General features: G+C 41.9%; 2 protein-coding genes and 1 pseudogene across 2 annotated transcripts in view; 2 read left to right on the top strand and 1 right to left on the bottom strand.

Annotated features, from left to right (window-relative positions):
• The window catches only part of LOC146712896 (coxsackievirus and adenovirus receptor-like), a 147,229-nt gene that overhangs the window by 49,911 nt on the left and 75,274 nt on the right, over positions 1-22,044 (top strand). The window lies entirely within an intron of this gene.
• Positions 3,179-5,431, top strand: LOC146712903 (complement C1q-like protein 2; annotated as a pseudogene).
• Positions 19,694-21,278, bottom strand: LOC146712902 (nuclear factor 7, ovary-like). Its single transcript, XM_085445482.1, has one exon. The coding sequence runs from the start codon at positions 21,264-21,266 to the stop codon at positions 19,875-19,877; it is 1,392 nt and encodes a 463-aa protein (XP_085301608.1). The 5' UTR covers positions 21,267-21,278; the 3' UTR covers positions 19,694-19,874.

The raw sequence follows: 22,044 nt of genomic DNA, 5'->3' as shown, positions 1-22,044 counted from the left end.
GGGATTTCTGATGACATCAAACTGTTTGTGTGTCTGTTGTCACAGCAGCAGCAGCCATCAGTGACACCAGCACACAAAAGCAACACAACAGCAGGTTCAAATACTCAGAGGAACAATTCATTTCAATGTCTGACCAGTTTGTAGTTTATGTGTCTGAGTTCAGTTTAAAAACTTTAAAATACTGATCACAAGTTTCAAACAAACAACATATAAGAACATAAGATGGAAACAAACAGAGTGAAACAGAGTTTGTTTCCTTCCTGGTTTCCTGGTTTTTGTATGTTTGTCACACTTAAATGTTTCAGATCAAACACATTAAAATATTAAACAAAGAAAACACAAACTGAAGTTTGTAAATGAAGATGTTTGTTATTAAGGGAACAAATCCAAAGCTACATCATCCTGATCTGAAACATTTAATAAGTGTGACAAACATACAAAGAACAGGAAATCAGTTTGAGCAGCTGTAATCAAACTGTCAACCTTCACACGTTTTACTAAAACCTTTAATTCTCACTAACATCACTTTGTATCCACGGTCACTCTAATGGACCCTAGAAAATAAGATAAAACACATTCAAAGACTATTTTGTGTTGAGAAGAAGTTTCTGGCTCTTATTATATTTTCTAAAGGAGGCAAACAGCAAACAGGACTCTCCAGCTGCCCCGGAGCAGATTGTAATCATTGCTCTAGACGAGCTTCATCGTGTTGCAGACACACCTTCATGCTCAGGGCAGCCGTTACCTGTGTGCTCTAAGAGAAGCAGGAAGATTTAGGGTCAGATTTACTAACATGTGGAGCAGCAGCAGCCGCATCACAAAGTTTAGTATGTTATGCATTTGTAATTTTGAGTTTTATATCTCTTGGAGAGAGATATCATTTGTATACTTATAAATGCACCATGTGGTAAGCTGTATACTGTGTCTACTGCTGTACTGACAATAAAGCTCTTGAGTCTTGAATGTGTATCTGTAAGAGTGTCACTGTCAGGAGACGTGTCTGTCATAGTTGCTGCTGGGAGGTTATTACTGGGAGGGAGATGTTATCAGAGTCATCAGAGCTTCATCGGCTCAGAGTCGTTATCGCAGCACCAAAACTTTGTCTCTGTCAGTGAACTGGAATGAGCTGGATCTGAAACAAAGGCAGCTGTTACTGTGTTAGATTCACGTCTGCATGTTGAAACATCTTATTAAAAGTAAAGATGTGCACATACAGTGGGGAAAAAAAAAGTATTTAGTCAGCCACCGATTGTGCATGTTCCCCCACTTAAAATGATGACAGAGGTCAGTAATTTGCACCAGAGGTACACTTCAACTGTGAGAGACAGAATGTGAAAAAAAAATAAAAATAAAAAATAAAAAAATCCATGAATTCACATGGTAGGATTTGTAAAGAATTTATTCGTAAATCAGGGTGGAAAATAAGTATTTGGTCACCTCAAACATGGAAAATCTCTGGCTCTCACAGACCTGTAACGTCTTCTGTAAGACGCTTTTCTGTCCCCCACTCGTTACCTGTATGAATGGCACCTGTTTGAACTCATCAGCTGTATAAAAGACACCTGTCCACAGCCTCAAACAGTCAGACTCCAAACTCCGCCATGGCCAAGACCAAAGAGCTTTCGAAGGACACCAGGAAAAGTATTGTAGACCTGCACCAGAGTGGGAAGAGTGGAAGGGAGAAGAAAGAGAAGAAGAAAGAGGGGGAAAAAAAAAAAAATACCATAAACCTGACGCTCTGGCCACCTCTATCGCATTCGGTGTGAACACAGGCCGTCACAGAGCAGCTGTATTTGTACTGACATTAGATTATACACAGGTGTACTCTATTTAGTCATTAGCACTCATCAGGCAACGTCTATGGGCAACTGACTGCACTCAGACCAAAGGGGGCTGAATAATTACTCACACCCCACTTTGCAGTTATTTGTAAAAAATGTTTGGAATCATGTATGATTTTCGTTCCACTTCTCACGTGGTCACCACTTTGTGTTGGTCTTTCACGTGGAATTCCAATAAAATTGATCCATGTTTGTGGCTGTAATGTGACAAAATGTGGAAAAGTTCAAGGGGGCCGAATACTTTTGCTGTATTTAGCAACCAAGACTCTTCAGCATGCTCTTGTATTGCTTATAAGATTGTTCACTGCATCTGGAGGAGTGCTTGGAGTGGAAGGGTCAGAGATTAATTCATTCTCTGAAAAGCATTGAACACTAGCTTTCTCACCTAAGTGGTCAGAGAAGAAAGAAACAAAAAAGGACAGCTGTGGTTTTATTGAACTGGAGTGGGAAGGGTGGTCAACCAAGTGTCATGTTACACATGAAGAGTAGAAGTTCATCTTCAAGTTATACCATGTCAGTGACCTTCATGGTTCCTACATTCACATTGGATTTTCTAAAACAACACGTGCTGATTAATTTTATGAACGGCTGATAATCATTGACATTCACTTGTTTATCTCTTTGTAGTCTTGTACCTTGTAAAAGTTGTAAAGATTACTTTATGCATTTTGTCGCTTAGAGTATTTTTGCTCTGAGTTATTAGAGGAATTCCATAATCAAAGGCAATTACTTCCTCAGTGCCAAAAACTTCCAGATATGTTCTTTCACAGCTGCTTAAACATCTGTATCTGAGCACACATTTTGATATTTGTCCTCTAAGCTCTGGTCAGTTGGTGGAAACACACATGCTCATGTTTTACTATCAGTTGACAATCATTGATACTCACTTGTTCTTCTCCTTGTACTGCATCTGAAGTCATAAAGATTACATTAGTCACTGATTCACTAGAATAAGGTTGAATCTAATGCTACAGTGACCTCCCCTCTGTACTGTGTAATATAAAAGTCAGTCAGGTTTGCAGATGACACACAGATACTGTTGAGTTTTCACTGACAGAATGGAGATCACGCTGTTTTTCTCGCTGTTGCTTCTGGTCTGCTCTGTTTCCACAAATCAGACAGAGGCAGATAATGAAATTCAATCAATGTCACTTCATGAATCTATCACTAACGTTTCTCATTAATCTTTTTATTTTTATTATTTATTCATTATTTATTCAATAATCTAACCTACGAAAAATGAAAAGGGATTCAAATGATGCAGATAAATAAAATTCATATTGACTTATTTATGTTCTTTTCTGTCAGACCATGTCGCAAAACTGAAAGACCTGGAAATGCAGAACGTTGAACTTCAGCGACAGAGGTCTGAAATTGACAAGCTTAAACAGCAACAACAAGGTACTGTATGTACACATGTTTCATTGTATAACAGAATATTAGTGATTCATTATTATTTGTTAGAGTTCATTTATTCCAATGTGTGAGATTAATAATTATAGGTTAAAGTATATGAAATCATCAAAATTTGTGCTTTTTATGGGTTCAGTGGGGAAAATGTAATATGTACTAATATGTGCAAAGTATAATTTATCTAAGGGTAGTTTCAACCCAACCATACATCTTCCACTTATCCAAGGCTGGGTCGCAGGGGCGGCAGCTTAAGCACAGAAGCCTAGACATTCCCCTCCCCGGCCCCCACCTGCAGCTCATCCGGGGGAACACCAAGGCATTCCCAGGCTTGAGAAAGCTCTTTTCCACTGTTTTTATCCAGAATCTGATTCTTTTGGTTATTACCCAAAGCTCGTGACCGTAGGCGAAGGTGGGGACAAACTGATAGGACAGCCCGTTCTCACTCCCGAGGCGTAACATGTCGATGTTTTGTCACGTCCCGCGGCGTTCCTGAGGAACGCGAAAGGAGACCTTCGGCGTTCTTATGGTGCGCGGCGGGTTATGGCTGGAATCCAGTGCAATGACGCTCCCGCGGTAACAGACGTTCCAGCCCTGTATTCCAGCCGTAAACCTGACCTTATCCCTAGCCCTGACCATAACCTTATTCCTGACCTCATCCAGGACTATAATGATGTTAAATAACGTGTTTCTAAGCGATTTGAAGAAAAAGAGTGAAAACGTGTAGATGGAGTCCAGACGGTTCTCATATTTCCTCTTTTTTCCGAGGTCGTCATTTAGGAACGTTGTGGGTAGCCGGAAACGTAATATGTTGACGATTTGTCACCTAGCGTAAAATGTTACGCTTTGGGAGTGAGAACGTGTTGCAACGTGTTGGATAGGAAAGAGCTTTACTTTTTCACGCAGCTGTCTCTTCACCATGATGGACCGATACAGTGTCCACATCACTGCAGCCACAGCACCAATCTGTCTGTTGATCTCCCACTCTCCTCACTCTTAAACAAGATCCTGAGATAGTTAAACTCCTCCACTTTGTGCAGGAACACGTCCCTGACACGGAGTGGGCACTCTACCCTTTTCCACTGAGGACCATGGCTGCATACTGCTCCAGTGGGAGCTGGATGCCAGGACCTGTTGAAGGTCAACATTTTAGACACATGTCAACCAAGACAGCTCAACAACATTCAGACCCTTCAAGAACTCAGGACGAACCTCATGCACCCCAGGGGCCTTGCCACCAAGGAGCTGTGTAACTGCCTCAGTGACCCCGCCCCCGGTGATAGACGAGCCATCCTCCTTGTCCACAGACTCATCTCCCTCAATGGAAGACATGTCAGTGGGATTAAGGAGGTCCTCGAATTATTTCTTCCACCACCCGACGATATCCTCAGTAGCACTCTGTAGTTAGAACAATAATTAAAACTCCTAACACACACACAGGGTATTTATACATTTTTAGAGAATGTTATTTTTTAAACTGTTTTTTTTCAGACAATGCAGCAAAGTTGGAGGAAGTGGATAAGCAGAGGACTGCAATTGAAAATCTTAATCAACAGCTACGAGGTAATGTGATGAAGTCAACATGGCTCTGATTATTTTCATCTTAAAATATCTGGCCCATTTAACACACACACTACGCTTGTCTTTAAACATCTTGTCACAAACATTGGAAATGCCTACAACCCACACACAGGTAATAAGACTGAATGTCACTTCTCAGCTATGTTGATGTCAGACTGATGTTCACGATGTTCGAACATCTGATTTTCCACTTAACAAATGTCCCACAGGTATTTTCACTGCACCAGTGAGAGGAGCCTACCACTTTGAGTGGTACGTATGTGGACCTGGAGATCCTGTTTATGGTGTAGCTGTTGTGTTGTTTAAGAATGGAGAACGCATTTTTTCAGCGTGGGAGCGTCAGGCCTCACATTTCGGAACAGCTTCTAATGGAGCCTCACTGCGTCTAGAGACTGGAGATCAGGTGTTTTTACGTCTCTGGGTTAGTTTTAAAATATATGACAATCATTTTCACCATTCCACCTTCAGTGGTCATCTTCTTTTCACCATGTAAAAAGGGAAACGCTTCCTTAAGTTGTCTTCTATTATCCACCAGCTTCTGATGTTTTAAAATGTGCATTAATTCAATAGGTGGCAATCTAGTTATCTTAAATATCTAAAACCTCATAAATCATTTCTACTTCTAAAAGCAGTTAATAATATTTTTATGTAACGATTTGCAAATCTGTTAGTAAAATAATGATAAATTTGATTTTAAAAAATCAAAGTGACTGTCTGATTATTTATTTGCTGTGTGTGTGTGTGTGTGTGTGTGTGTGTGTGTGTGTGTGTGTGTGTGTGTGTGTTGGAGAGCTGTATTAAAGACTAACACATAACATGTGTAGTTATTATTTTATTGTATTTGCATCAATTGTCAACATCAGGATATTAAAACCTATGAAAGTTGGTTACACACATGTTCCATATCTTAACTGTGTGTAGCAACAACAGATAACACACATGTGTGGGCCTCATCTGAGCTCTGACACATGTAGCTCAGTGACAGCACTGTCTCTCTCTGCCTCTCTGTCTACATGGCTGTGAACAAAAATATAAACACTGAGGCTTCAAAATGCAGCATCTACAACACTGTCACTCTGCCTCCACCATGGAGACAGTCTCCATGGTGATGAGTACAACTGGCAGCTGAAACTGTTGTGAACTTCTCCATGAGTCATGTTTCCTGTTTCAGAGCTGCTGATTGGCTCTTTGGGCCCTTTACCTTCAGGAGGTCATGGACGAAGCACTGAAGTCGTTTATCACGTAAAATATATTTTTAGTTTATAATAATTTGATAAATAATAAAATATTAATAAAAACTGGAGGTTTTTTTAGAACTTAGATTTTAAGCTATTTATGCCTTTTTTGCTGCTCTTTTTTAAACTTATTCCCTTTAAACTGTATTTATTCTTTTTAAAATATATTGGTTATTGCACTGTAGAGGCTGCTGAGGAACAGTATTTCGTTTCAGGCTGTGTAACACGAAATGACAATAACCAATAAAGTCTTGAGAGCTGCCATCATTGTTCCAGCAGGAGGCAGTAAAACACCAAACTGCACCTGTTGTGCTGAAAAGGTGTGAGCATGTGCAGTAACCCAGTAAGTTACCTGAATATCTCTCTCTCTCTCTCTCACACACACACACACACACACACACACACACACGCACACACACACACACACACACACACAGTACTGATACTAATGACTCGCTCTCAGATCTATTTGGGTTTAATGTCAGGGTATATTTGTGGATGAAAGTTTTGGTAGGACACATGATGTGGACAGTCTGGTAATCCCAGAATATTTTAATGTAAGAAAACTCCAGACAGCTCTGGAGAAAGTTTCAGAGTAAAAGCCCTGGAGTGTTTTACATGTTATTCTGTTGGATTAAATCTGACGGAGCTGATTCATAAACACTTCACTGCCAGGTATCAGGTGACCTGCAGAGACTGATCCTACAAACACTCAGAAACAGAGTAAACCAAACTGCACCACAGTGATCAGACGAAACCTTCCTGACATGAACACAGCTCCTCAGTAAAAACTGTGAACCAGCAGAGAGACTACACCCAGCACCATACACCACCTCTGTGACACAGTACACCCTCGGGCAGGTGGTGTCCCCATAAACAGTGTGAGAAGCTCTGATTATTTACTATGTTCAAACAAACTGAGTGTCCACAAACGTCTGAGCTCACAGTGAGAGCTGCTGGCACAGTTTGGAGGTGTTCTGCCCCCTGCTGGACACACAGAGCTACAAGCTATTCTATTACAGTTTTTCTCGATTGCTAAAACACATTTCTTGAAACTACGCCTCATATCCTCATAACAGTGTTGCGAGATCGATCAACTTTAGACCAGACAACAAACGACAGAGGCTCTGGAAAAGTGCAATCAAACGATGAGTTTTATTGTCACAGGAGAACAACCAACCATCAGCATACGGAATGTGTTGCTCTGACAAGAATACATTGAGTTCTGGTTTTATAGGACAAAATATCACACCTACGTCAATACAGTTCAAAAATACATGGTGACAGACGGGCAAAAGTTCAACCCGTGCAGACAAGGGTACATCACGTACATATAACCTTACACCGACATAACTTCTCCTTTCTTCATTACTTGCCTTTTAAGGTAATAACTTCAGGTCTTAGCATCTCTAAGAGCTAATAATTGGACCCTCGTCATTAATCACTAAGTAGAGTACTTTGCAGCCAGTCTCAAACTGAAGAAGAAGACGCTTAGGCCTTCACTCAAACCTGCCACTAGATTAATATGTGTATTGTAAGCATGCATGCAATTAACCTGCTATGTTCTCATCTTCCCTCAGCATGTATCACCTGGACAGTCACGCCAGCGAAGCTTTAGACCTTCTAGAATGGAACATCAACTCTTAACCAAGCACATTCATGCATTGTGTATAAAATGAACTCAACCTGTAAAAGTAGAAAGGTCAATGTAATGACAGACATATTCAATGCAATATAAACCCTGTAGGAAATATTACTGATAAATGATACTGTGAAACATGTTATTAATACATTCTTCATAAGGCAAATTATATGGTATCAATAAAAGAATCTCTGAATCCCAACATTCCCTCTTTTGACATTCCAACAGGAATGTCACCATACTCCATGTTGTATCACTCCCTGCCCCACTCTATGGGTTCCAGGTTCATCTGGTAGATGCCCTCAACCCAGCCAGGGTTCGTAACCCTTGCCACTATCTTTACCAACAATCCTCTGACACAAGGAATGATACAACAACCAGCGATGACCAATATTCCCAAAAATACAGCCAATGAACACATCACTGATATAGCCACATCTTTCCATTGACCAAACACGGATGTCATCCAGAATGCCAGCGGTTTTTTCAATACCTGAGTGCTCATGCATCGTTTTAGACAAATTTTCCGGCCCTCCAGAGCTCGGGTTACTGAGCCATCTGGGGCAGTATTGTTGTTCCATGGCGTCCCTGGTAAGGCTAGAGAGTCTCAGCAAGTTGTAATGAACGTAGTTAATGCGGTCATCATTTTTATTAAGCATTATCCCAAGGAATATACTTTCAAACCCTGAAGCTAGTGGGTCTGCCAGCTTATACTCGTTTGGAACTCCCCTAGGCACTCCTATGGAGTCTATCCTAGTCGGAGAGTTTAACCAGGGGTCATATGCATGTATACCCTGGGTCCCTCTTTTTACCAAAACATGTCTCTTATGTCTGGCTGCTAAGGTACGTGTGTTGTGTTGCTGAATAGTCTTTACCTGATTTCCAATCAGCATGAGTGGAACTCCCAGTCGCACCATCGCACATGTCCCTACGCTTCCCATTGGGACACGAACCAAAAGGGTGCTTTGCCCACAATAATAATACAACCCACTTCTTGCCCATGTTCCCATTAATGTGCTCAGGTCACTCACATTATTCGTGGTTCTTCCCGTGGGTGTGACGGCACACCAAGTAGGGTTGATTTCTCCCACGTGGTACTTTACATTATCTGTAGAAAACCTCAAACATGTATAGTTATCTTGTTTTGGCATAAATGAATTGGCATTCTCCGCTTGCCCTATCGTGTTTGGAGCTGAGATTATTAGTTTATCAGTTAGATTTGTCATTGAGTTTTTAAGTGTTACTCAGGCTTTGGGGTAAACTAAGTGTACCCTAATTACCCCAAACGAATCTGTTCCTGACATGTCCACCCTGATTACCAGATAGAATACGCCTCCCGGGCTCTCTGCTTCAGGCAGTATGTTCCATGGACCTAAGAAGATAGTGACAGGGTTATGAAAAAGAGAATAAACCCTTTGAATTACTACTCCTTGCAGGCCTTCTGGCACATTTGGCTGCCATCCTACTCCTGTCCAACCTACCTCATTTTCCCAGGAGCACCACTGACCTGCTGTGTATGTATGGATGTGTTTGCCCCAGGAGGGGCTTTGCAATAAGCATAACTGGAGCATATCATAGGGTGATTACAGACCCACACATCATATGCTCTCCAGCTGCTACTAGCTCCTGCACACTTAATGACGTCACACAAATCAAACGTGAATGAGCTGGTGGACCCTTTAACATAATTTAATTCTATGCCGTTGTATGTGCTGAGACACTCATCACCTTTACCTGACACCTCGCGCTTTAGCCTTTCTACCGATCCCGTTTTAGCAACTATTGTCTCAGGAACTGCTGTGCTGGACTGGCCTCCGTGTTCAGACAAGGGGTCCGGAGTGCCTTGCAAAATACAGACAAAAGACAACAGAGCCATGGTTACTATTATTGCATACAATACACATGTAGTTGTAAGGAACATTTTAATACATTTCTTCCCATTACGTGTCTCTGATTCGTTTGTTTGCATCATGTTATATAAACTTTGTATTCTAGAATTGTTATAGATTTTAGATTCTGGACTGAAACTCCCCTCTTTGTGGAGCCTTTAACTTATCACTGCCCCTTTCTGATGGCGTGGAGACCTTCTAGGCTGCTCCTCTTCTTTCTTTCTTTCTTCAGCCTTCCAGGTGGACCACTGGATGGCCCGTTGCACAGGTGAGAGGGTTTATTCTGCCTCTGTTCGTTGACACCTGTGTTGGTTGAAGCCTCTTTCTCAACCAAGCTCTCATGTGCTGGTGCACACTGCGACCAGTGGTACCAGGTGTCGCCTTTCTCTTCCAGTTGAACTGCTGTAGTCGTTCTGGTAATGACCTCGTAAGGACCCTTCCAGCGTGGTTCCTTCCACTTTCGTTTGAGCACCTTCAGCCACACCACCTTTGCCTCCGGGGTCGCCCTGTTCACAGCGTGTACTCCAGATGTGACCTGTTTTGTGAAACTGGAGATTCTCGCCACCCCTGTGGCCGCTGTGTTACTGGAATGTTCTCCTGTAAAGGATAGAAAACAAAAAGCCTCTCTCTGCTACACCTCACTAATCTACTGTGTTCATCTAATGTTCCCTTAATTATTCAAAGTTGGTTCAAAATATCATGTTCTGGGCTCTATCCTTTATATTAACTTTACTTAATCTCAATGCTCTTTATGTGTGTAAAGAGTTTATCTTCTAACCAGGATTCAGTTCATTTTAATCCTTCAACTTAAACATGAAAATAACAATTTCTGCCTCAGTTTTACCATATCTAAATCATCAAACACCCCAAAAGTCCTAAAATGATCCTAAACCCATTTCAAATTAAACCTTAAATCCCTCTTTTTGTGACACATAAGATGTGTTACAAACTCAAAATGCTTCACCTGAGCTTAGAAAATTAAAGAAAAAGGTTAGTCATATCATTTCACACCTCAGCAATCCTCCTCTCAGGTAAACAAAACCTGTGTGTTAACCCAAACTTCACATTTCATACTGAGTTTTCCTCACTTATGATCCAATCTGTGTTATAAGAAAGAAAACTTAAAACAGAACAGTCATCAGTCATGTGCTTAGCCTTAGTCCAGTCTTTACCTCAGTGTCCAGTTGGTCCAACCTTAGTACACCTCGTCCGTCCAGTCACCGTCCATCTACACACATCCATTCATACGTATTCACACAGGTATTGCTAATAGTGGAGACCCTCGCGCAAATAATCAGCCTCTCCACTCTCAGCAACATGAGCTCATTCATTTGTTTTATTCTGTTTTGTTTTTTGTTTCTTTTTTAGGAAACTAGTTCTTGATGCTTTTGACTGGATTGAATCGCTACAATCTTTTTTGACAGGGACTTAGACCTGATCACAGGTAGGCTTCTCCTCAGCCAGTTGAAATCTGGAAAGCCCACCTTATATTTGCTCTCCCCGAGAATTTGTCAGTGCTGTTGCAGGCCTGCTTAGAACGAAAATGAGAAAAAAGAGAGCTGATTATTAGCTCATGAAAGCACAAAACAAAATCACCTGACAGGTTTTCTTTAAGTGCACTGTTACCAAAATAATGGCCCAATTCTAGACATGTCCATGTTTAATCAAACTCCCTCTACTAAAACAACAAGAACATCTAAAGAAAACTGACCGAATCAATCCATCACCACAACAACCTCAACAACCTTAAGCACAAAAGTTTTTGCCACCTCATAATTTCACCTCCTCAATACACCGAAAGTCTCATTAAAACCACACAATTTGCACACAACAATCACCTCCTTTATGCTCTTTAACATACTTAAATTCAGCATAAGACATAACTCCCTTACGACAACATATAATCACTAAACTATAAATTTCCTACCCAAATCTGCACTTTCTCTTCTGTGGCATGCTTCCTCTCCTGAAAGCCTCAGTCACACACACACAGGAAGCTCCTTCGTCACCACTCACTCCAGCTAATTTGCATACTGAGTCATATCTCAATGATTTGCTGTAACAAGAGAACTTAGCCAGGTTTAATCAGTGTCTATGCATTAATCATCATGGGCTTGTCTTGTCTTTATAAGGTTAATGCATTTTCTGCTTGTGTGTGTGAATTTGCATATGTTGCTTCTGCAATGTGTCAGACTCCTTCATAATTTTGCCTTTAAACAGTCAATTTTCTCCTTCCCAAATTTGCTAACCCAAATTCTGATTTTCCACCTTAAATAGCAGCATTCCTTGTCCTCAGCCAGAAGTTAGGGCTCCACTTGCCACTTACCACCTCCGCCTCAGCCCAGCGGCTTTACCCTTGAAGTCCCCGTCTTCTTCACTTCATCTCACCAGTGAGTCTGAGCTCACAGGGACTGAGGCGAGTAATCGTGACTGTGCCTGCCTTAGGTTGTCCCAGGGTTTCGAGGTGGGATCTTACCCGGCATGGGCTATCCAGCCTTCCATACTCGCCTGATACGGGGGCCAAGGGGGCAGGGTGCTATGAGGGGAGGGGACACGCTGGCTCTGGAGTGTAAGCTGCTTCCTTCATTGCATCTTATATTAAACTATCTCACTTCTGATTCTTTCCTAGAATAATTTCACATATGGCACTTTGTGTATGTATGTTTTCTATTCATTAATGTAATTGTCAGTTATTTTCTCTCTTTATTTTACTTTTTTATCTGTTTGTTTGTGACGTTCTACTTTAGTTCTACTAAATCTTGATGTAAAAACAATACACCCTCTTTTGACGCACACACTCTGCAGTTTGCCTACGCACACACTTCTCTCTCAGACTTCCTCTGTTCACACACTCGCCTATGAGTTATTATTATTAGTTATTTATTATTTTGTACACATCACACCTAAGCCCTCAACTTATCCCGTACTAATAAATCTAAAACCAAGAAATCACCTTACATTATATCAAAGCTTTCTCCGTTTTGCACAGCCTACCACATGTTTAACAAAAATTGCTGCCCGAGAAGGCTCCCATATATCAATGTGGTCGTTCTCACAAATTTCAAGCTGACCCTCAAATAAAAGAAAACAACGACCCAGGCAGGCTTCCAGTTCAGCCTCCTCTATCTCTATGCACACTGAAAAATCATTGGGTGACTCCTCTGTCTCCCCGTGCCCCACACAATTCACCTCCAGACTATCCCCTACAATTGAAATTTCAATCTGATATGACGCCAAGATTAGCATTCCCTTATTTATGTGTAACTATATGTAACCTGAATTTTCTCTCTTTTATCAAATAACAAAGGTTATCTTTAAAATTTGTTATTGAACTACTAATTAAGTTTCATTTTATAGTATCGGTGGTAAACTACCCCTAAAAAGTCCACCTAATTGCGTGCTCATTGAGTTACTCCTATTAAGGCTATTTAACAAGTTCAATTTACATATACTCATTAATCTGTCACGCTTATTAGTGGCTCATGGTTGCTTAAAGCCTATCTGACTTGACCACAGAGTTAGAGCATCATTCGATCCTTTCAGGATGACCACTCCACTTACTCTGCATCCAGACAGCTCATAAATTAACAGCCCTTTCAGACTGTAACCCTTTTTACTAACATCACACCTTTATTTCTTGTATATACCTTCAAATCCACCTTAAATCTTCTTACCTAAACGTTGGTTTTAAACACAAACAATTCTTATATTCTACTTAGAAACGCCGTCACCATTCATATATTTACAACAATCATTCAAATCGAGTACTCACAACATTCACACACTTAGAATCACTCAAAATACGCTTTCCTAAGAGTATTTTTATCAAACATGCTTTCAAGAATCAGAAAGAGGAAGTAGACAACACTCAGTAACTGTGTCTGTCCTCTTAAAAGAGAAAAGAAATAAACACATATGGGACAATTCTCCCCATCTTAGACAAAATGTGACCTTAAATGTCCTTTTCTAAGTCATGTTCTTCTCTATACACAACTCTTGGCCTCCAGGGCATAACCTTTGGACTTATAACTCTGATATGAGTCCACACAGTACAGAGAACCTGCAAGTTCAGTTTTTTCTTTTTTAAATTCTCCACACACTTGAAGAACTGTTTGTCATTTATCTGCCCAAGAACTTCATCAAATGGACCTCGCCGGGTCCAGTAGTCTTTAGCACATGTATCTCACCGCTGCCAGTGAGGATTTAAAACACTTTCTTGTCAGCATTCACTTATCAAATGGACCGCAGCCGATCCAGCAATATCGACACAATTGTGTATCCTCATGTACACAACTTAATCTTCACTTGTATCACAGCACATCTAGTAATATCTTCAGAATTACTTCATCATAGTAAACATTGATTTTCCTTTAAAATCAATTTACCATTAGAACTCAAGATCACAGCTGACTCGATTCTCTGAATCCTGAGTCAGTTAAACACCTTGCTCAACTCACGGTGTCCTTTTCTCGGGCTTCCTTGTCTGAGCTCACTCTTTTTACCCCGGCATGCGCATTCAGAAGATCCCCTTCTCACGGTAATTCAATTCTCATAGACCCAAAAGTAAGCATATTATCTTATTATTTTTCTGGACCTCAGCGGATCCACCAAAATTCATGTAGGTATATCAACCATTCACCGATTTATTTCTTCCTCAGACCACGCCGGATCTGTTAATATCAACAAAGCTGCACACTCAGAATTGTACAGCTGATTCTTCCCATCAGACCACGCCGGATCTGTTACTTCAGCACAATAAACACTGATTTTCCTTCAAAATCAGTTTACCAAGAGCCACAAAACCATTTCTGACTCGATTTTCTGAACTTCTGTGTCACTTAAACATCCTGACAGCACCAGGTGTTTTCTGTCGGACTTCCTCTTTGAAGATCAAGTATAAAGGGTGTCCGTCCTGCAAAGTTTTTGTTGGGCAGCACATAATTTCTCCACATATTTCCTTACAGCTTTGAATTCTTTATCTGCTGCTTTAGTTGTTCTTGCACAAGACATGTGGATGGCTTTGGTCAGCTGCTCCAGCTGATCATTTAGTGGCTTATATAGCGTTGGTTCACTAGATGTCATAGTTGAGCTCTTTGTTTTGGTTCCTCTGAGATTTCCCCAAAATGGCTGCTATATGACTCCTCCTAGCAAGCTCCTTGAGGCAACTTCCCTATTTCTTTATCAGATGTCCTGCAGCCACCGAACAGTCACTTCCTCTTTTCGTACCCTGCTTGGTATAACACTCACTGACCAGCACTGGGTCAGAACAGCATTTGCTTCATAAATTCTCAAAACAGCCACAATTATCAGCGCTACAAAATAAACACACCACACCAGCTGCAACTCTTGCTCTAAAAACCAATCAGAGCTTTTATACTTCATGCAACTTGTAGACCGATCCTCAGTAAAAAGAGGAAGTGCGGGCCAACCCAAAAACTGCGCAGTTGTATATTTCAGATACCTTAGACCTGCACAAAGTTAAAAACAATTCTCTTCTCTTTCTGTTAGAGTCAAACTCACACCGTTCAGCAAGGCCTGTTATTTTAAATCACCAAGAGACAAGCAACGTTATTTCTTTTAATCTTAAAGAGGCCTACAGTGCTGGTTTCTTCTCCTGTTAAAAGGGGAAGTAAAAAGGGGAAGTAGGCTGCACCCAAATATTAACTGCACACTTTTTCGCCAGAGAGAAAAGAAAGGAAAAAGAGACTTTTAAAAAGCCTCACACAGCCAGCCTGCAGGCGCTTTAAATTATGGCACTTTAAATTATTTCAGACAGTTTCTTACGTCACAACCATAGTTCAGTTCAAGCCGGATATGCACACTGCCGCTCGTCTTTCAGACGGCAATAGGAATAATCGACAAAAACACAGCCTTTCACGGACCACGGCGGGCCCAAAAATGCACAGGTAATAGCAGACTTCTCACTTTCAATAATCAGCACACTTCACTACATGAGCTTTGCCTAAGTTTCTCTTCAATCATATATCAACACCTCGGACCTTCTTGTCCGGTATTTATTCTCAACACATGTCACTTCAAACTCAATTTACTGTGCCCCTCAAGCTCACAGCTGGCTTGAGTCTCTTAAATCCTATGTCAACTCCTCGGACTTCTGTCCGGCATTTACTCTTAAAACATGTATTTATTAAGTGTCTCTCAAGATGATCACCTCTGCGATCACCAGGGCTATATCTGAGGCCACAAAGTCTCAGCGGGGCCCCACCCCTAGTTTAGTACCCAGAAAACGTCTTTCCGGGGGGTGGAATCCTTCGGTTCCGTGACTTTAGACACTTCTTAATCCCTTTATTCCTTACACACAAATCAGTCTCTCTTCTCTATTTCTTCAACAATGACGTCTCAAGTTACTTTTAGCTCAGTACTGCTTTTTCCTAGTCAACCGTGAATGCAACAATTCTCTGACCACACTGTGACTCTGCCAATTCTCTCAAATTTCACTTTCGTTGCAAATAAAGATTTCTATTTTAAACAAAACTCAAAACAGAGATCAACGGATGACCACTTGACTACTTGTTTTAGAATTATACTCCAATACAGCACAATTTCTGTTTAAGAGGTTTGTGCCTTACCTTTTTGTTCTGTGGGCCCAATAGTCAAAGTGATCACCGTGACGTCTGCCGTCTGATCCACCGATCCGGCCTCAACCTTCGCCGACAACAAACACCTGAACCTCGTTCTACTGATCCTCAGTTGCCCGCATTCTCCACCAAATGTTGCGAGATCGATCAACTTTAGACCAGACAACAAACGACAGAGGCTCTGGAAAAGTGCAATCAAACGATGAGTTTTATTGTCACAGGAGAACAACCAACCATCAGCATACGGAATGTGTTGCTCTGACAAGAATACATTGAGTTCTGGTTTTATAGGACAAAATATCACACCTACGTCAATACAGTTCAAAAATACATGGTGACAGACGGGCAAAAGTTCAACCCGTGCAGACAAGGGTACATCACGTACATATAACCTTACACCGACATATAACTTCTCCTTTCTTCATTACTTGCCTTTTAAGGTAATAACTTCAGGTCTTAGCATCTCTAAGAGCTAATAATTGGACCCTCGTCATTAATCACTAAGTAGAGTACTTTGCAGCCAGTCTCAAACTGAAGAAGAAGACGCTTAGGCCTTCACTCAAACCTGCCACTAGATTAATATGTGTATTGTAAGCATGCATGCAATTAACCTGCTATGTTCTCATCTTCCCTCAGCATGTATCACCTGGACAGTCACGCCAGCGAAGCTTTAGACCTTCTAGAATGGAACATCAACTCTTAACCAAGCACATTCATGCATTGTGTATAAAATGAACTCAACCTGTAAAAGTAGAAAGGTCAATGTAATGACAGACATATTCAATGCAATATAAACCCTGTAGGAAATATTACTGATAAATGATACTGTGAAACATGTTATTAATACATTCTTCATAAGGCAAATTATATGGTATCAATAAAAGAATCTGAATCCCAACAACAGTAAACACAAACCCATAACATCTCACTCAATTTCCCAAACATCCTATTTCCAGGTCAAAATGAAGCTCTACACCCAAAACTATTCACTCCTGCTGAAAAACCAAACTTTGCCCTCAGACATCAAACAGAAGCCCTCAAAAACACACACACTACAACAGAGTTTTGCACACTGGTACAATTAATTCAAAACAATAGTTCCAAAACAATTAGGTTGCTTATGGTTCTCCCCTTCAAAACCCTTGTCACATGATAAACACAAAAGACGCAACCAATGTATGTACAGTGGCACATTGTCATTCATGTACTATACAGTACAACACACACCAGAAACATTATCCCACCTCAGCATCTTGTCTTTGGTCTGGGTCAGGCCAGAGAATCTCATCCACATCACAGGCTATATTGGCCCCAGCCAGGCAGCGGGGGTAAAATCCTCTTGCATGCCTGATCCACCCCTGGCATGCATCTACTGATAAGTCTAGGCAGGCCTCTTCCATGGCCTGAAGGAGGTGAACACGGACATAAGGTTCTCGGTCATACACTTTCCACCGCCATGCCGAAAATAACTCCTCTATCGGGTTTAGAAAGGGAGAGTATGCAGGCAGAAAGATATTAGAAAACCTTGGGTTATTGGTAAACCAGTCACGAACCAGAGCAGCGCGATGGAAGCTGACGTTATCCCACACAACAACGTAGTGAGGCTGCTCTGGCTGTGCTGGTTCCCTGTAGTCCAGCTGGAACATATGTTGTCTTAAACCATCAAGAAAAGCAAGGAGAAGCATAGTGTTATAGGGTCCTAGTACGGCATGGCGGTGGAGTACCCCTCGTTGGCTGATGGCTGCGCACATAGTGACATTCCCCCCACGCTGACCAGGGACATTTACAATAGCCCGATGGCCAATTATGTTCCTCCCCCTTTTCCTTCTTTTGGTCAGGTTAAAACCTGCCTCATCCACAAAGATTATTTCATGGGGAAGAGGCCGTCCTTCAATCTCAAAGATTCTCTGCAAAACACATAACACAGTAGAGTCAATCGGTACCCTGAACCACAGTTCAAGAGTGCTGCAATGGCAGCATAAACTGCCATGCTGTGATGGTACACAATACTTTATACAGTATCAAAACTCATACCTGAACATATTCCACACGTTGGTTTTTCACTCTGTCAGAGTTTCGTTCGAAAAGGGACTCGGTATGCCTGTTTCATCCGGAATTGATTCTTTCGGAGGATGCGGTCAATTGTGGAGAGGCTGATGGCATGTATGCCTCGAAAAAGATGATCATCCTCAATCACTCTCCTTTGAATCTCTTGCAGGCGGATTACATTATTTGCAATTACCATGTTTACAAGTTCCCTCTCTTGCTCCTCCGACAAAAGCCTTAACCTGCCTCCACCAGGTGGTCGTCTCTGTGTCCTACAAAAATAGAAGCACTCATTACTGTAACTGTCACACATTCATTTTACAGGAAAATAATGGAAACATACTGAAACTCAAGACACATAAGTTCAGTAACTTAAACGTTACTGTACAAAGCAGTCTTACTGCAAGTACACCTACCTGTTTTCCTCCCTGAAGGTTCTGATGATGGAGGCAACAGTGAAGCGACTCAAATTTGGTTGTACTCGTTGCCCAGCCTCCCTCATAGTCATCCCATGGACAAGGACATGGTCAACTAAAGTGGCTCGAATTTCATACGAGACTGACTGTCTTCATGCCCTTGCTCTTCCCCTTCCTTGTCGCCGTCGTTCTCCACCTCCACCTCCTTCACCACGTCCTCCTCCTCCTCCACCTCTCCCTCCTCCTCCACCACCTTCCTGTTGTCCTAGACCACCTCCTCCTCCTCTTCCACCATGTCCTCCTCTTTCACCATGTCATGTCCTCTTCCTCCACCACGTCCTCCTCCTTCACCACGTCCTCTTCCTCCACCACGTCCTCCTCCTTCAACACGTCCTCTTTCTCCACCACGTCCTCTTCCTTTGCATCTCTTTGGATCCATTGTTTCAAACCTGAATGAGCTGACTTTGGCCCTTTTATCTATCCATCGCAGGTTCTGATTGGTGTGTGCTAAATTTTGACTCCTAGTGTTTCCACCTGGTTAATTGTGTGCTAATTGAGCTCAAGCTATGCTGACTTAAGTTAACATTATTGCATGCTAGTGCTTTCTAAATGACTACATGGTGTAAGCACTGTAAAATGTAGGGATTTGCAGTAACAGTTCACCAAATTTGAGTTATGTGTCAAAGCAGGGAATAGTGTTTATAGTTCAGGGAAATGGGTGAGCTTTTTGAAAAATAGCGTTACGGTTTTGAAATTTTAGTTTAAAAGCCTGGTTATAGTGTTTAAGCAATCGAGAAAAACTGTAATACACTGAAATCTCATTTGTGTCATGAAGAAAGTCTTTAATCAAACAGAATTCAAAGATCAGAAACATTTCATATATGGAGTTAAACATGAATCATTGTTTCAACAACATATTTATTGTTGTCATAAACAGACAAGAAGACAACAACAAACTGCTCCTCCCATTCAACACATGTCAGTCCATATCCCAGCAAACTAAATCATCTCCATTTACACAATTCTAGTTTGGGGAGTCATTCAGTGAGAAACAGTGAAATGATTTTCCATGTGAAAAGGTGGACAGCAGAAACAGAAAGAAACAGTGAAACTAAAAGAGAAACAAAGAGCTTTGGAACAACGAGGCAGCAGGAGGACAGCTGCAGTTTAACAGCTTCAACTCACTGACAGGAAACAACATTAGAAACATCATCATCCTCAACTCATCTGCTGCACTGACACTGACACCTTCAACGGACACACCTTCACTTTACCACCATCATCAGTGCTAATGTATGGAAACATCCTGTGAGTGAAAGTGTGTGTGAAGGTGTGTATGTGTGAGTTAGTATCAGGATCAGAGAACGACAGCTTTCCTCTGTTCCAGTCCAGATTCACTCTGATCCTCTGGAGCTTCTTCTGGACTGGGAGAGCAGTGACAGCTGATGGTGAGTGTGTGTAGTAAATACCTTCATGGAAAAATATTGTCCATAATCCAGACAGTATGACTCCCTTCCTCTGCACAGACTCTGCTGACACACCCAGTACCCACCATGTACTGTCTCCAACCTCAACATCCCAGCTGTGAGTCCCTGAGTTAAAGCCCTCAGAGCCCAGGACAGAGCAGTAATAATCAATCCTCTCTGGATTATCAGGAAGCTGCTGCCTCTCTCCTCCTCTCACACTGGTCAGATCTTCAGACAGGATGAGTTTTGGATTTGCAGTGTTTGGGTCCAGAATGAGAGGAGTGTAGGAGACCATGTCCTTCATGTTGTTCCAGATGTTGAAGGTCAGGTTGCCCAGGTGTTTGGCCTGGTCTATCAGAGCTCCTGCGGGCAGCTGTGGATCATCCAGCAGGGGGCAGCGCTGGACTCTTTCCACTGCAGCCTTGTAGTTGTGCAGGAATGAGACGTCTTCAGCTCTCAGCTCCTCCTCTGTGGCTCTGACTGTGTCTGAAAGAGCTGCTATCTCTCTGCTCAGAGCCTCCATCTTCTCCTTCATCATCCCACTCTTCTGCTCCTCTTCCTCCCTCAGTGCAGCCAGCCTGGCCTCCTCTTCCTCTGCTAGAAACTGCTGAAGCTTCTTAAACTGCTGCTTAATCTGCCTCTCTGTGTGTCGGGCCTGGACCTTAATGTGTTCTGCTGTTTGATCAAACTTCACTTGAACTTCTTCACAAACCTTTAACTTCTTCTTTAAGGGCTCCAGAGTTTCCTGAAGTTCCTTCTTGTGTTGTTGTGCAGCTTCATCGATGGGTCTGAATCTGTGATTGGTGTGTTTTTCTGAGTCTCTGCAGATGTGACACACTGGCTGCTGATGGTCCAGACAGAAGAGTTTGAGTTTCTCAGAGTGCAGACTGCAGAGAGCCTCTGAAGCTCTCTGATCTCTCTCCTGTAAGAACGACTCACACAGGTTCTTTAAAGCCAGATTTAAAGGTGGATCAGACTTTGAAGATCTTCTCTTACAAACTGGACACTCGTGTGTTGGTCTCTCTCTCCACCATCTCTTCAGACAGTCTTTACAGAAGCTGTGGCTACATGACAGAAGAACAGGATCTCTGAAGACCTCCTGACAGACCGGACAGCAGAGATCCTCCTCTGATCTGGAAGCCATTGAGTCTGTGAGTGAAGCTGAAAACAGCAGACAGGAAGTACAGTCAGTCCTGGCTCCCCTCCCTCCTCTACCACCTTCACTGAAACTTCCTTTGAGTCGTGTTTTTGCTCAAACTCACATTCAGTGTGTGGAGCGTCAGCAGCTTGAAGCAGCAGTGTTGGAGTTTTCCACTTTTCTCTCCTGTAGCTGGACTCACTCAGAGGAAGCTGCTAGTTTGGTCTGAGCTCAGTCTGATCGTCTGTGCGTCTCTCTTTACTGAGGACGAAGAACTTTCTGTTTCCTGGTTTGTCACATTTGAGTGACGTGAGGGGAGGAGAAAATGTTGCTGTTGGACTTTTAACTAAGGTGTGTTTCAATCCTGCCTGCAGCTCAAAAGCTGTAAAAGAGGTTTTGTGTCTTTTCACCTCCACAGGTCACAACATGAAACCTGTTGTGAAGTTTATAAAATAAAGTGTCACTCGGTGGTGCAGCTGTTTGTCAGCTTCTATTTTAGACTTTGTTCTGGTTCTTCTTCAGGTTCCCAGCAGTGGGAGTGTAATGCAGTCACACACACACAGGTGGTGTTAAGGTGGACTCACTTAGTTACAGACAGTGGTGTTATTTCCTGTAACTAAGGGTGTGTTTCACTCCAAAGTTCAGACATTAACCTGCCAGAAGTTGTAAAAGTTACTAATAAAGAGCTTTTCTCTCATTTCACATGTTGTCCACAATCTCCTCGTGATTACCTCTGGAAAGCCCCGTGGCACAGCTCTCCATCCAGTGCAGCTTTATGGTCATT

This window comes from Copadichromis virginalis, linkage group LG3 (genome assembly GCF_057382275.1).
Source record: "Copadichromis virginalis isolate Kocher_CV1m ecotype Utaka linkage group LG3, C_Virginalis_male_GT1.1, whole genome shotgun sequence".
In the NCBI taxonomy this organism is placed as follows: Eukaryota; Metazoa; Chordata; class Actinopteri; order Cichliformes; family Cichlidae; genus Copadichromis; species Copadichromis virginalis.
This window is presented reverse-complemented; position numbering and strand designations above follow the sequence as displayed.

Bases quoted from the DNA above. Each gene is read 5' to 3' on its own strand.
- LOC146712902 (XM_085445482.1), bottom strand. From the start codon at position 21,266: ATGGCTTCCAGATCAGAGGAGGATCTCTGCTGTCCGGTCTGTCAGGAG.